We start from the raw sequence: 15,963 nt of genomic DNA, 5'->3' as shown, positions 1-15,963 counted from the left end.
ATATATGTATATATATATATATATATATATGAAAAATTGTAATTCTATGCGTGCCGTCTTCGTTGTGTTCCGTTAACGCAATGAAATGAGATGTTCCTGCAAAAAACAGGCTGCAAAATTTGCAATTGATGACAAGCTTTAGAAGTATTCTACAAGAGACTATCAAAGGTACAGCAACTTTCAAGTCATACGGAGATGCTTTTCTCATCATTATACTGGCAATCTATGAGCATCGACGGCATTGCGGCTTCCCTATCTGAAGATATCACGAGATCATCATGAGATTCTTGATCGGAAAATGACCAGCGATCTATATTGGACGGTCGTCGTCGTCATCCCCACTCCCGAATCGATCTTTAGATACCGAGGAGAACACGCATCTACGTCGACCGAGCTCTTACCGACATAGCCACGCGAGAATCGTTGAAGAAACTTTTGTTGTTGTAAGTAGATTTTGCGATCTTCATGTGGAACAATACTAAGATTGTGTCAAGATACGATAAATGATAAGATTGGCAGTGGGGTCCCCACGCAAGGAACGAAGAATTTGCACGCTTTTAATATGGTGGGAAAATGACCTCTCTGGGCGGTCACTTGAGATTTATGTGGGATACGGACATCTGAGTTCGTTTCTAAGACATCATGTTGTTGTGGTCCACTGAGTGTTTTCGATGGTCATTCACAAGTTTACTAGAGGAAGCATTTTCCGACATAAGTAGGTCTACTACATCTACTTCAACGATTGCCTCCTTTAGCCACCAATTGCAACCCCACTTAGTGATACGCACAAATCTTAGGGAACGGAAAGATGAAGGCCTGATTTGTAATTCCATGTTATCAAGACAGTTAATATTCCAAGAACCAATATTTCTGCCTTGTAAAAATACCTTACCAGCCATAAAATCACGTTAACAATAACAGAACTAATATTTCCTTTTGCACATTTATTAGGAGACTGATTTCAAGAAAACACAACTATTGTTGTTTGATAAGCTAACAACAATGCAAGCGTAGGTAATGGATGTCATAAGCAAGACTCCATCTTACATTATCTTACAAGAACAATAAGCTTAACAATGAAAGAAGTACTCACCTGCAGTTTCTCTGTCTTGTTACCTGAACCAGTTGATACATCTCTCTCCAATGGCCTTGGACATCATTATATACGATGGTGTTCTACAAGTCTGAAATGTCCCAGTAATTCTTAAGCTTGTCTTTTTTCTAAAATAAAAATAAAATTAAACAAAATTTATACAAGAAAAACCAACACAGCCATTGCTACTCTTCCGGCCGAAATTATTCAATGGAAATGTCATGATGCTTATAAAGCTAAGTCTAACATATCCGCAGCAGGAGAGATTGGGCCTGTAACTACTACGGATGCTCAAAGTCATCAAATTTGGTTAAAGATGAAAGTAAACCAAGTAACAAGACATCACTGCTATTATATATGATAGGATCAGAGAGGATAGGACCCAACACCAATTGCCTGCACTGCAATGACCTTACAGATTATGTACATTTGACTTTGCTAAACCTAGTGCTGTTGATCATCATATCATCTGGTAAAAAAGTTTGTCATGAGTTGGGAGTGTTTCATTAGGCCATCGAAACTCGTTGATCTAGCCAAGCCCAAGCAGAAATGGTTTGCTCGAATGGTCGACTCGCAACAGCCACCACTGTAACACTGGCTCCACAGATGGAAGCCGCGTGTATGGAATTGTCCCCTGTTTAGACTTACATAGAATGCACAGGCAAATACACCCTAGATGGGGCTTGCTTTAAGACCCTGCAGCAGAAAGTGCAGAGGTTGTATGTATCTTCAGAATCAGTGGTAGGGGGAACATACACAATACAAACAGCAGGGCAATTGCCATTTTGGAAAATAGTCAAATTGGTATTCAAAATGCATTACATGAACCAAAATATTGTCAAGGAGAAAGAGAAAACAGTGGATGGAAACAAAGTGAAAAGTAAATGAAATATTTTGACAGCTATCAACATCAAACTTCTCAGTGTCAGATGCATGTCATGTTAGTATAAAAATGCATCCAACTATGATAGATTAGCAAGAAATTATTGGTTTTAATAATGTTTTCATCATATGACATGGTCAACTGGACATCTAAATATTTTTTTCAGACACCAGGTTTGAAGTTTTAGATTCGTTGAAGAGTTAGATATCTAGAGGATACCTTTGCTTCAGTGAAGAGATTTAAAGCTAATGTGTATTCTGCATTGCTACTGAACCAGTGTGAACTTTGGAAATGCAAAGTAGTTACTCATTAACAGCTCGAAAAAAGAAGGGAAAGGAAAAGTTTCAAAATTTGTGATTTCACCTTATTCTGAGAGGATGCCACACTAGCCCTCCACTGCGGATTTTGAGTAGGTGTACTTCTTTCTCTGATAAAAGTTACTATGGTGGATGGTGCTGGTCTATCACTATCAGCTACAAGACGAGGAGGCATTTCTCTCATAATCCATAACACAAAACCTGACGGTACTGATGAGCCTGACAGAATTTGTATAGAATGAGCTTTTGCAGGATAAATAACTAGACAAATGCAGAAAGAAAATGGAACATGCATGACATGCAGAAAGAAAATGTACACAGGCAAGTGAAAGAAGTTGATGAAGCAGTAGTGCTCTCCCAGGACTCATAGCACCAAGATTCATAAACAAAATGGCAAAGGAAATCACGAGGAAAAACAATCTATAATCTTTGCAGATATTTAGGTGAAGTTCAGATATGACACAATCTCAGATTTTATGCAGAAATCAGTAGAGTAGGGCAACTACACCTTCCGTAAGTGAGTGGAATGTGAGGTGAAACATCAGAAGCTATCATCAATCTATAACCTATGGAGATATTTAGGTGAAGTTTAGATATGACATATACATCAGATTTTGTGAAGAAATCGGTAGAATGAATAAACCTCAGTGACCCGAGTGCAATGTGAGGTGAAACATCAGAAGGTATCGTCAAAGGTATCTCAAAATAAAATCTTAAATAATCAGAAAAAGATAATTCTCACCTCATTTCGAGGAATGCTGTAAGTCCATAAGGTCTGCTCCAGAGCATCTCAGTATGTAGATAAAAAGGTCTGCTCTAAAGCATCTCATAGTGTCGAAACTTGAAAGATCTCTAGATGTTCTATTAAGTCGATAAAATATAAAGCCGCAAGGTACACTGGTTTAAAAGGTTAATTATCACTTTTATGCATCCCATATCCCATAGATATTGACCAACAATACAAAAGCAATGGTTTTGGGAATAGATCCTCAACTATATCATTTTTTTTACGAACCAATGCTGATTTCTAGTTGTCAATTTGTCCAATAAGAATCCCTCTTGACAGCATTTAGGTGGAATGACTCATTAGTTCGATATCAATAAGACATGAGAATTATATAGTATTAAAGAGATTTGAGCCCTTAACTGATTAACATTTAGATGGGAAATAAACCTAGCAGAATGATAGATGGATCAGTTATCTCAATGATAATCAAAAAAACTTATATGCACTTTTTTTTGAGCTAGACTGCATGACAAATTATCAAGATTTCATCTCTTCGATGATTTGAAATATGCTATTTCTGATGATCTATAAAGATACAGAAACACCCCACTAAAGCACACAAAAACTATCCTAGTCAACACTCAAAAATTGTGTTTCTTTAGTAAACTAATACTTTATCATGTGAAAGATAAAGTGACTCAAGAAAACAGAAATACTTCGAATGTTCAAATTATCTGATAGTTAAATTCATAGCAAGAAACAAAATACTTCAGGCACTACATATGTGAAGATGATGTGTATAGAGCATGTGCTTGTGCAACCAACAATTTCACTTGTATTCAAGCCATAAATCTTCAGCCATAATGCTTATAATTGGCATACCTATAAAATAATAGAGAAATATAAAAGCAGAACTGCTTAAGCAGTCTGAAGGAGCCAAATGCCAATAGGAAAGAACCTGCAACTGCAAAGAAATATGGAAATCATAATGTAACTGACAGATGGCACTTGATGCTAACTAAAGCAAAAGAACAACTTTGCAAGAAACAGCAACATACTGGAATATTAGTAACAAGAGATAGCACAGCAGATGATGTGAAACATATAACAGTGACAGCTGCCAAACTTGCAACCTGCACATAGCATCAAGCATGGGATATGTTCAGCAGCTTGTCAAGAATATAACTAGCATAACTTAAGCATGGATAGAAGTATATTGTACTAGTGTCAGGTATGGAAAAGCAATGCAAGTATTGAAGCTGATTTGAAAAACATGGAATGACATTAAATTTCATTAAAGTTAACAATTCATAATGCAATCTATAGTTCATAATTCATAGTACGAACTTTGATCATTAACCTAGTACTAAGACATCCAGAAGAAGCAAAAGTTAATCCTCCGAAAGCACATTTTAATTTATCTCTTGAGATGTATTCAACATATTTGGAACACCAACTGATATATTCTAATCATTTTTCTTTACATATTTCACTTTGAAGATGTTACATTAGCCCAAGTTCATGGGTCCATGATGAACTGATTCTATAGGATGAAGCCATTATGTAGATTAACACTCATTACTTATCAGATGACATGAAAAGCAAATTACCTTATATCCCGTGAGAAATAAAAGTCAATAGACAGAAATATTATAAACCAAAAAATGTAAAGATTCAGGTTAAAGGAAATTTTTTTTCCAAATAGATACCTTCCACATTTCAGTTGATGCCATTTCAGATCGTACATTGCTCATCTTTGAGAACAGCAGCACCCCTTAACATGATTAATTCACAAACATGTTAATTCACAAACAAATTTTCGGTATGCACACAAGTGGCTCAGCTAAATTACCAAACTGTCATTGCAATTAATAATGGGGTTCATCAGGACATTCACTAGACAGATCTTTTACTTTCTTGACCAGAATAAGTTTTTTTACTGAAAACTACCAAAACAACAAGCCAATTTAATATTTTTGGATGGTGGTGAATAGTCAAATAATTTTAGTCATCGTCATAAATAGTTGGCATAACACGTGCATGATGCAACCCAGCAAAAAATTTCCAGAAACTTGACATTTGAGACACATGACATTAGAGTTGAAACACATTCAATCTTCCTTGATCTCATAAGTTATGCTCTAACATATTAACATACTGAAAGAACTTAAAATTTTGAATGGAACTGCTTCTTTGATAAAGTGGCACGAATGACAAGAGAATAGCATTAAGCTGACAAAAGTAGGCTCCATCATTTTCTCTAGCTAAAGTAACAAACAAAGGAGCACTGGCTTTTTGTCACCTGCACTTTAAGGGGACAAAATATTGTGGCGATATAATTTTGCTGACTTTAAGAAACATCATCTCACTTTAAATTGGATTAGCACAAGTCATCAATCATAACTACTTTGTTCTATCAAAGGGAAACAAGTATACAATAGGCAATTAGAGAAAGGTAAATTCCATACAGAAGGGCAAAGTAAAGTCCTTTTATCATTTGCAGGCTGCCTTTCATCTTCTGGAAAAGATAGGTCAAGGCATTCTGATATCGAAGCACACCAATTTTTAGTCCCTTACTTCAAAGAAAATCAAGAAATTTATATAATTCAATGACATCGAATTTCTAAGCACTGGACACTGAAAGAAAAAAAACAAAGTTTTAAATCTTGATGGGACAATATAGATAAAGCTGCATCGTTCACAACTGATTGAACAGTGGGCTAATAGAAAGGAAATGATACTGTAGAAAGTGCTCCTATTCTTTAATGAAATCCTCCAATGATTTGCAGGTTACAAGTTACATTTTGTATCATGGATGTCAACAAGAATAAGTTAATCAGTAAACTAATTCAAGTTCTAGTAGACGATGACAAAAATTCTAGCCAATGACAAAATTTCTAGCCGAAAAATCTCATGAGCACATAAGACGATGAGAATTTTCAGCCGATCAAATGAAGACAAAGAGCATGAGTCATCTGCATTTGCAGAAAGAACTAACAGAAACAAGCAACACACCTTTGAGTAGGTATGGTGGAAATCAATCTTATGTGGCTCAAGAAAAGATGAGAAAAGAATTGACTCAAAAAGTCCTGTGATAGGCAGTACATAGCATTCAGACATGACTGGAATGCGTACAAGAGAAAGTAGCATGTCCACCGTGACAGCTTGCACAGAATTTTTTTTCTTCTTCTCAAGTACAATTAAGTATCCCAATGAACTCTACAGGCAAAATGTGGGCAGCGTTCATGCCTCTTAAAATCAATCAATCAACTAGGGTAGGGAAAGCATTTAATTCAAAATTTTAACCACAGTGACCTTCACAACTAGTGTCCATGATGTCTTTTAGACAGCACAGGATGTGTCTAAATTTTTTGAAACCTGCATCACAATCAGGTGTTGCATCCATTAGTCTTTTAGACAGCTATGGATGTGTCTAAATTTTTAAAACTTGCATCACAATCAAGGGTTGCAGGAAAACCCACTACACTTGCCAAACTTGCTTCCCCCTCCTCCTCCCTAACAGATGAATGAATACACACCTAATAGGGAGAATTTTACAAGTCTGGGTCTACGGCTCCCATCTTCACTTGCTACACCATTGAGTCCTCGCCTTTACTGCATTAAAGACCTTCCTGTAAGACCTCTTTAGAACAACTATGGATGTAAGAATTGTACCTTCAGCAATATGATGTTTAGATAAACACAGGAAACCATCCAATTTACTCTTGGAAACACCAATCTTCAGAGACGAAATTTGACAACTTACATTGAATACCAAAAGCAAGTAGGTTAATTGATACTTCTTTCTTTCCAACAGTGTATCTTTATCTATTATATGCCCCGTCCTCATTGATCTTAAGTATCCATAAATTCTACCTCTTGAGAAACTGTTGATGACAGTTTTCCATCAAATACTTTCACAAGCATATAGACACAGATTTGTCAAGTATCAACCAAACATGTAGCAGACTGGCCATCGAAATATCCACCATATGCTTTCTCTTGAATCATCATACATAATGCAGACTTCACAACACCTACACAGTTAATCAGAACTCCACTTGATCAATAATTCCATTCACCAATCAAATCCCTCCTTGCACTATTGAATCATAGCCATCAATCAGTACCTTCATTGGATCATCCATAAGCATAGCAATTGACAACTGTCAAGGTGCAACTACTGATGTCCATACCCTTTTTATGTTGCAAATTTTTAGAAAAAATAGGTTATGACTTGTGTTTAGATTGCATTTTTGGCTGTAAATCTTTGATTTTCAAGTGCCTTGTAAAAGAAAGTCTTACAAGTCTGATTCATTGCATAGGTTACAGGCATGTGCCTTGACTTTGGATCTGAACCATTCATGTTCTGGAAGACAAATGAAGAATGCCAGTACAAGCATCATGGTTCATTACTTTCAAATTTATGATAATGGTAATATAGGAAGCTTAAAGTTACACTCTATACATGTTTCCATGCTTGCAAGGTACTAAAAGAACCAAATTTCACCAAACCATTAAACTAGTCAATAGCAAACAAATCAAAAAATGCTTACCGTAGCATGCCAAAACACCGCCTAGAAGGAGCATAGCTACCGAAAAAATATACAGATAAACCTGCAAAATAAATAAATAAAAATCGGTGCAATAGACTAAACATTTACTGAGGACTACAAAACGAAGATATAGAAAAGCAAATAGTAACTTGTGTTGAAACTAAAATTTCATTCATCTACCTAGTTATCAGAGAGCATTAAATGATATATCCACTTGGTTTGTCCAATTACCAAACTGGAATCCTGCCTGCAAATTCTAATGGAGGTGCCAAGTCAATTTGCACCTATATACATATACGTATACTCCAGTATGTGAATATCTGGAGAAGGAACATGGCCTTGAAATTAGGCCATAAGGCCTAGCAAAAAGGGCATACTAGACAAAGGTTTGTAATTTTGCATCGTACCGGTGTTTCGAGCTTTGCTTGGTACGGTACGATACAGGTATACCAAGTGGTACGCCAGGATGCACTACTCGATATATATATATATATATATATGTATGTATATATATATATGTATGTATATATATATATGTATGTATATATGTATATATATGTATATATGTATATATGTATGTATATATGTATATACATATATACATATATATATACATATATACATATATATATACATATATATATACATATATATATATATAATTTTTTTAAAAAAGGAGGCATACGCTACCTCGGCGATGTCGCCTCCTTTTCTTCTCGTCATGTCAGACGAGGAGAAGACTAGTCTTCTCCTTATCTGCGACGTTCGGCAAAAGAGTCAAAGGCCGCAAAAGCCATCGGCCTTCAGCAAAGGTCGTAGGCGTCTCTAGCCTTCGGTGAAGAACCCAGCAAAGAAGAAGTCGAGTCGTCGCCTCTCCGTTACCTTCTAGATCGAGATCGTCGAGGGAGGGCAGCGCTGAATCGTAAAGCGTCAAGGTTCTCCCGATTCTCCCTCTTCTTCTTCCTCTTCTTTGAGCGCCTTCTCCTTCTTCTCCCTCAACGCTTCTTCCCTTGCCACAACCAAGCTGTAGCCAGGCTGATACCGCCTAGTAGCGAGCAGTTTGCTTACTGATCTGCTGGCAGACCAATACGGTATCGGGCGGTATTATTTAAAATTAAAATCCTTGTCCTAGACCGTAAATTGGAAACAACAACACATAATAATGTCTATTAAAACCCACAATGTCCATTGAGAAACATCTACACAGCCCATGAAGCTTGTCCATAACCCACAAAAGGAGCACAAGTGCATGTACCTAGGAATTTGCAAAGGGCAAAGGAGATATATGTAAATTTAAGTCAGCAGGCTAAGTTGCTTACTTTGTACAAGTACAAATATGTAAAATAAACTATATAAGAAAATAGGTCAGGCTCTCCATGCTCTGATATATAAGATCCAATTTTTGCAAAAGATAGAGAAAATTGGTCAAATCTAGGCAATATCTGGGTTTTCAACCATAAAGAATTTTTCTGATTGGTTAGAACAGCCAACTACATACCCTAGCCACAAGAGAAGAATCAATAGGATTTTTCCCTCTACCAATCCATATCAAGACAGCAAAAGCAATCATAGAAACGAAAGTCAGGGCAATCACCTGCAAAAGAAAGGTGTAACATAGTTCGTTAGTACAATATATGCTATCAAAGTTCAGAATGCAAGATTAAAAAGGTTAACTCCAAGGAAGGCATGAACAGTTTGACATGCTCAACAAACACTTAATTACCAAGATTACAAATTTTTGTCGACTTCCAACATGAACAGATCGAGGAAAGCAACATCTCCTGCAGCTATCAACATGAAGAGGATTTTGTTTATGCTTTCCCTTTTCCAACAAAGCTTCATTACACCCATGTTCATCATCATCTTCTTCTTCATCATTTGCCTGATGGCACAGATCAACCCTGTAAAAGTATTTGTTTTACAGGAACATATGCCAAATTATAAGGTGCAAATGATTTTTCCTTTTTATATGGATGTTAGCACAAGCTTTAACTTATAAATTTTGTTTCAGTATGCTCTTCCATAACAATACTATGTCTTCCTAGAAGGCAGATAAATTATGTGTGTAGCAAAGGTATTAAAGGGATCAGCCAATATGCAATCTTTATAATATGATATTATATGCATTTTTGACATACTCAAGTTAAAAAAACATACAAACACAACTGGTATGCATAAGCAAGTCATGGAAAATTAAGAAACATTAAGTAAATCTAAGGACTATATGCAAATGTATCTGACAATGCAACTTATTCTGGTAAAATAAATCAGGTAGTGAAAATACAGTTATTTTTTATAACTTATATAACACATATCAATATCAATCACCATCTCATAGAATGTATTCTGAATCAATAAAAATTGAATCATGCGAGAGATAGTCATAAAAAACGTTAAGATAAGATTTCTGTTTAAGCAACCTCAACATTTAATCTATAACAGATGCATCAGGTACCTAACCGAATCACCATATAAATGATAATCTAAAGCCCTCCAGAAGGTAATTTAACACTTAATACCTGCATAAAGTATTTTAGCATTTTTGCAACATAAATATATGGTGATCAGGGCACACCAAAAGAGTACAGATAATCTCTTAGGACCATCAAATACACTTTTCCTGGAAAATCAAGGTCAAGAATACATGAAGCATGGGCACTTCAAAATGTATTCCATGTTCATGTTGTATCCTCAGACACACACTTCTTGTTGGATATTCTCTAAGATGTTCGGGACATCATGTTCAAAATGTATTTCACTTCTGTTGTATTTATTTACCATGTATGTAAAATAAAATCGAGGGACAAGAGCCTGATACAACAATAAAATGTATTTTTAATAAAGTTAGCAACAAGTACATCAAGCCTAGAGCTATACTAAAGTGTCAAAGAAATACATAGCAGTATATCATTAAAAATTATAATAATGAACTTCATTCGCGCTCCTAACAACATGATGTCCCAAGAAAATCATAAAAGGTAAATAGTTTATTATAAAGATAAAATGATCGTTAGACAAAATAGTCAACATATTTTTTGTTGAATATAATCTGATTCTCATAACAAAGAGCATAAAGTATCCCACAGGTAGGTTATCTTTAAGTATTATTAAATTAAATATTTAGATGAAGTGTGAAGTGATTTAGTCAATTATCAGAAATTAATGATATTAGTTACTTACCAGAAAGACACAAGCAGAAGGAATGCAGCTAGAAAGAGAATCTGAGGACAAACTGCAAAATAGATTTTAAAAATTTTAAATATTAGCATCAGTCATGAATTCATAGTTGAATTTGAAGATGAGTAATGGTGAAGTGAATGCATGAAACTTAAACCAAGGTGATAAAGCTCTGTTTTAAAAGTATAGTTACCCATGAGGACAAATCCACAACCATGTGACCAACACTTCCATCCCTCACAAGTAGCAACAAGAGTAGATATGAAGTATGCCAAGTATCCTGCCACAGATTTCACCTAACTCATTCTAATACAACAGTGAAAGTTGTGCAGAATAGCTGATGAAAGATACTAGAAACAATGAACTATTGATATCCTGGAACTAGTGTTTAAAAATAAATAAGAAACTCTAGAACGTCTAGCAGAAAAGAGAAAAAGAAAAGGGAAACTTCATAAAATAGCATAACATAAGAAAATAACCTTCATTCTGAAGAAAATGAGCTGATTTGACACTTAATTATAACATAGAATGCATACCAAGAACATTTAAGGTATAAAGAAAATGAAAATTAACTATTTACATTGAAGTCCATAGGAAAACAATGACTTGCAGCTAGGTAGCTTAGGTGCATGTCATGGAAAAACTAGCATTGTGTGGGCCACCATATTATAAACGTCTTAATCTTAAACTAATTGTGACATTCCAATTATTTCCCAATCAGAATTTATTTGAATCGATGCTTAAGGGAGTGGCATATCTGGAGGGTGTAAATATTTGGATTAATGTACATGCTATATTAAAATTTGGAGGGAAAATATGCTATTTTAGAAACGAAAAGGTTTGCCCAATTTTATCTCAATTACCTCATTTGATCTTATGACTTCAATCCATTTTTATATGACAATTGATTTATGATTATTGGTGCTAACAACTATTCAAGAAACTGATGCTTCTGGCAGACGCAATCATCATTTATCCTAGGCTTTAAATGGACCAAGCGAGAGGCTCCAATTTACAGCTTTAGTAGACATCGCTTTGTTTATAATGTTTCACTCTATGTAATGAACTTCATTCATGCATCAGCAACTTGTAGTACTTTCTCATAGTAAAAATTATGTCCATATCACTGAAAATACAGCCAGATTTTTCCAGCACAAGACTTACAGCTCAGTGTATGATTTTATAGCTTGTACATAAAAGACAAGTGAAACAAGTCAACAAGTGGAAAGCATCAATCGTAATAACCAATTTTATGTTAAATCACAAAAGTTCATACAAGCCCACAATAAATAGTTGCTGACATCAAGGAACCAGCATGCAAACTCTATTTGCTTTCGTATAAAATTGGCACTACTGATGTTATGCTTACTAATACAACTGTGAGGATAGTAGGGTCTGCCGTACCGAACCGTACCGCCCGGTACGGGCGATACATACCGGTCCGACAGGTTGTCGGTACGCGGACCGCCTGTTACCGGTCCGAGTGCACTGTAGCACTGTAGCAGTACACTGTAGCATTATAGTAGTGCTACAGTACTCGACACACCTGGGTGTACCGTTCGGTATACCGTACCATACCGGTACCGAGCCCAGATCGAAATACCGATACGGTACAATATTACAAACCTTGGAGGATACTGTAAAATAATTAACATTGAGCTTCACAAACTAAAGAATGAAACCAAATACGATAAAACTACAGTCAAATTCAATATCGTTCTGCCATAATAGGTGGCTCACCTATGTTGGATGAGCCAATCATGATATGGAATATCTGCAACAAATAAGCCATTCAGAAATTTAATTAATGACACACAATAAAACAAAAGAAATCGCCAAGCGATGACACTCACCAATAATGCTTCATGCAAAATTCAGGATAAGTAACACATAAAGGAATAAGAATTGATCCTGATCCATCCTATACAGTAACATATTTGGATTACAGTAGCAAGATGATCAAAGGACCAAGATGACAGTAGAGGCTAATAAACTCATCAGGGAGAGAAACACTATTTGACATATGTCAGATGGCTACCCAAGAAATTATTTATGTTTGACCACTTTAAAATATAACAATCAAGCAAGGAGTTCAAAAATTGGGGTCATCACAATATGAAATATTTTTAGCTTCTGCTTTTATTTATGTTAGCATCTTAAGAACTATCTTCCAACATAAATGGCTGATATAAAGCAATCAACCATTAGAACAATGGGTGCTACTTCTTTGGATATGCTGATTGCCTTTATATTTAAAACAAAGTAACAAAAAGTAATTGAAAATTGTACAGCCTCGCAGCAGTTCTTCACTTACCTTTTGCCGAGTCCAGCCAAGTTGTCGATTTCGTAAGTGAATTCTCAACAACTGCCGTCAATTGAGAATTAATTAGTAAACAATACAACTGAAGAATGGTTAGTGTAAGAAGACTACAATGAGATAGATCAATATATGCACACACATCTAAATCACTAGGTGGGATAACACAACAAAACTACTATCACTAAAGATTTGGCCAGAGTACAGCTGAAATCTCAGACAACGAATTACCACACGTCAAGTGACCAATAAGAACAAGCATTACTTCGTATCTCCAGATACGTAGATCCCCTAAAACTGGAATGGATAAGAACCAATTCCCTTGTGACTGCTAACGTTAAACTTTTCTCAGTACATTCCCTAGAGTTCTCAGACAAGCCACTCTCTCAGATACTCATCCTTGTGTCCTAATCCCATTATCATAAAATAGTCTACATGATATAGAAAATTACAACATATATAAAATAAAAGAAAAATTAAACTCAAGCCACTTACAGAAACAAAAGAAGAAACAAAACAAAAGAAATTTAAACAATTGAAAAAACACCAAATACTAGGGCATATAAAACTAGTTATTTAGTTATTAGATATTCAGTAAAACACAATATCTAAAATTTTGAATTATATTTATGAAAGCACCACATTACAAAAATGAGCTAAATGCATGCAAGATATAGAAAGCCAGAGCATTACAAAGCAAGTACAGGAGCAAAGTGTATTAAATTATGACTTGTTGCTAGTGGTTTGAGTCTTTGATGGTCTGCAACTCCATTCCAGTCACTGTTTCCAATTGTACTTTCCCATCTGGGAAGATGACAAGTGATAATGTTCTCAGAAGCAATTAATTAACCTCATAGGGCCTTTAAATTGGCTCATTGAAAACAGCAAGTTCAACTACCAACCAAAATGGCCTAATCCTATAGAAACTTACATTTAGTTTCCCTTTGCAGGATATCATATAATTCCAAATCATCTCTTATATGCATATTGAACTAAAAACTTTTGCTTTGGATGCTAATAAGACAACTTTCACTTTGAAGACTAGAAGTGGCTAGAGGCTACAACACCATTTTATGGTTTGGGATCCCACACACTGCAGAAAGCATGGCAGGAAGACTCAAAGTTTCAGTCTCTTTTCCACCATCACCTACCTAATCTTGACCTATTCACATTAAAATACCATGTCAGAAATTCTTTGCAATCTACGTAAAGGATGCGCCAAATGTTGTATGCCAAAAAGGACTAAGTGTCCATCAACCACATCTGATTGTTAGATCGAGCAGTGCAACTGCAAAGACAGGATAATTAACAGCATATACAAAGAAGCATCCCGCAATTGATCTGTTGCAAAGAATACATTGAAAAGCAAAGGTGCCTGTGTATAAAATAATTAAATAATTTGCAGTCCTAAATTATAAATGATTCCACGTATCTCAAACTGATAACCTTAAAAGATTGGACTATTTTTAAGTACTCAACTGACAAAACAAGCTGCAAACCAATGTGATTTTGATCTATGATAGGCTCTTCAAGAATCAAGTTGACCATGTACGGTGATCGCTAGTATGGTTTGATCATTAGCTGGACCGGGTAGTACCCATTTGATTTGCATGATAAGTACAATTTTTTTCCTCGGTCCATGACAAATTAGCGATTGCCAACGAAGACCTCTTGCACCGCGGAGCGAAGAAGCAATCATAACACAGGAATCACCACTTCATGTAGAAATCGACTAAAACGGCACTGCGTAGCCGGCGATATTTAACTCCGAGGAAACAGGGAACCTCGACGATGCACATCAAGAACTAGCCACTGGCGATGGAGTGAATTCTTGAAGCTAATAGCGAGAGCAGGAAAGGAAGAGAACTCCAGGACCAAAGGGGAGCCAACCTGCAAGAACGCGACGACCGCCACGGCCCCATCGACGGCGGCAAGGACCGCCTCGGCCGCCACGACTTCGGTCGGCAGGCACCTCCGTCCCGCCGCCCCCTCGCTCAGCATCTCCCCGCCAGCCCTCGAAACGACTCGATGGGCAGGATTTGCGCCCCCTCGATCGTTTCGCGGGGATTCAAAGAGCAACCTCGGATAAGGGTTTCGGATTTGGAGAAGGGCGGAAGAGAGCCGGAGACGAGGAAATTAAACAGGAGCCGGAGCCAACGCACGAGGGTTGGGGACGGATGGAGAGAGCTGTTGCCGACGTTGGATGCGCTCATAGGTGAAACCAACAGAGCAAATTTATTTTTCCCATAGCCGTCTACGATCTACCCCAATCGTACCCATCAATTTAATTGGTAACATATCGGGACACAAAGGTGGATCTCCTCAATATCCGCGGTAATCGCGTGGCAGGTATACAAGGCGGGTGCTGCGGATTAGGTAGGAAAGCGTCGCTCAAAGGCAAGGGGGCGGATCCTTTTGACCCATTACGGCGACAGCTGTTCCTGGGGAGGGCGCCCTCGTGAGATGCGTTGGCTCCGCTCCCTACCGGTACCTCGGGGACCCCTCACCGCCCTCTGGGCTGCTCCCCTCGCCACCACCGCTGCTGATTTTTACAAAGTGAAAATTATTTTTATGATAAATCTCAATTGAATATTAATTAACGTTGATTTTGAATTGCCAATCGAAAAACCCATCATATCTAATAGATATATATATATATATATATGTGATTTGACTTTAGGAAGGATTTGACTTAAAAGTTGATCAAAGCTTAGAGTTAATTCGAATAAATTAGAATATTCCAATTTAAATGGAAGTAAGACATGATGCATCGGTCAACCGAATCGCAATCAAGCTTGTTTTTAGCTGCGAAAGATTCGTGATTTGACGAATTCTTTCTCTGGTTGTGCGTTTTTTGTGGCGCGGAAGGGCGACATCAGCTTTGACGAATGTT

At 36.6% G+C, this 15,963-nt stretch overlaps 1 protein-coding gene across 5 annotated transcripts; it reads right to left on the bottom strand.

The window, feature by feature from the left end:
• Positions 1-908: 908 nt before the first annotated feature.
• On the bottom strand, positions 909-15,529 carry LOC135615485 (tobamovirus multiplication protein 1-like). 5 transcript variants are annotated; one of them, XM_065114041.1, is made up of 13 exons: positions 14,961-15,529; positions 13,068-13,118; positions 12,494-12,527; positions 10,947-11,033; positions 10,757-10,808; positions 9,300-9,458; positions 9,075-9,170; positions 7,577-7,637; positions 4,730-4,794; positions 4,079-4,153; positions 3,903-3,984; positions 2,340-2,512; positions 909-1,184 (listed from the first exon to the last, which is right to left on the bottom strand). In XM_065114041.1, the coding sequence occupies exons 4-13, from the start codon at positions 10,985-10,987 to the stop codon at positions 1,113-1,115; spliced, it is 876 nt and encodes a 291-aa protein (XP_064970113.1). In that variant the 5' UTR covers positions 10,988-11,033; positions 12,494-12,527; positions 13,068-13,118; positions 14,961-15,529; the 3' UTR covers positions 909-1,112. The 5 variants fall into 5 exon arrangements, with proteins under 5 accessions (XP_064970113.1, XP_064970110.1, XP_064970114.1 ...); XM_065114038.1 differs by having other exon boundaries at positions 9,300-9,477; positions 14,961-15,511; XM_065114040.1 differs by lacking the exon at positions 909-1,184 and adding an exon at positions 1,382-1,789 and having other exon boundaries at positions 9,300-9,477; positions 14,961-15,498.
• Between the last annotated feature and the right edge of the window lie 434 nt (positions 15,530-15,963).

The sequence above is a fragment of the Musa acuminata genome, chromosome BXJ2-6 (assembly GCF_036884655.1).
Source record: "Musa acuminata AAA Group cultivar baxijiao chromosome BXJ2-6, Cavendish_Baxijiao_AAA, whole genome shotgun sequence".
Classification (NCBI taxonomy): Eukaryota; Viridiplantae; Streptophyta; class Magnoliopsida; order Zingiberales; family Musaceae; genus Musa; species Musa acuminata.
The sequence above is the reverse complement of the archived record's forward strand: the minus strand, read 5'-3'. Positions and strand labels throughout refer to the sequence as shown.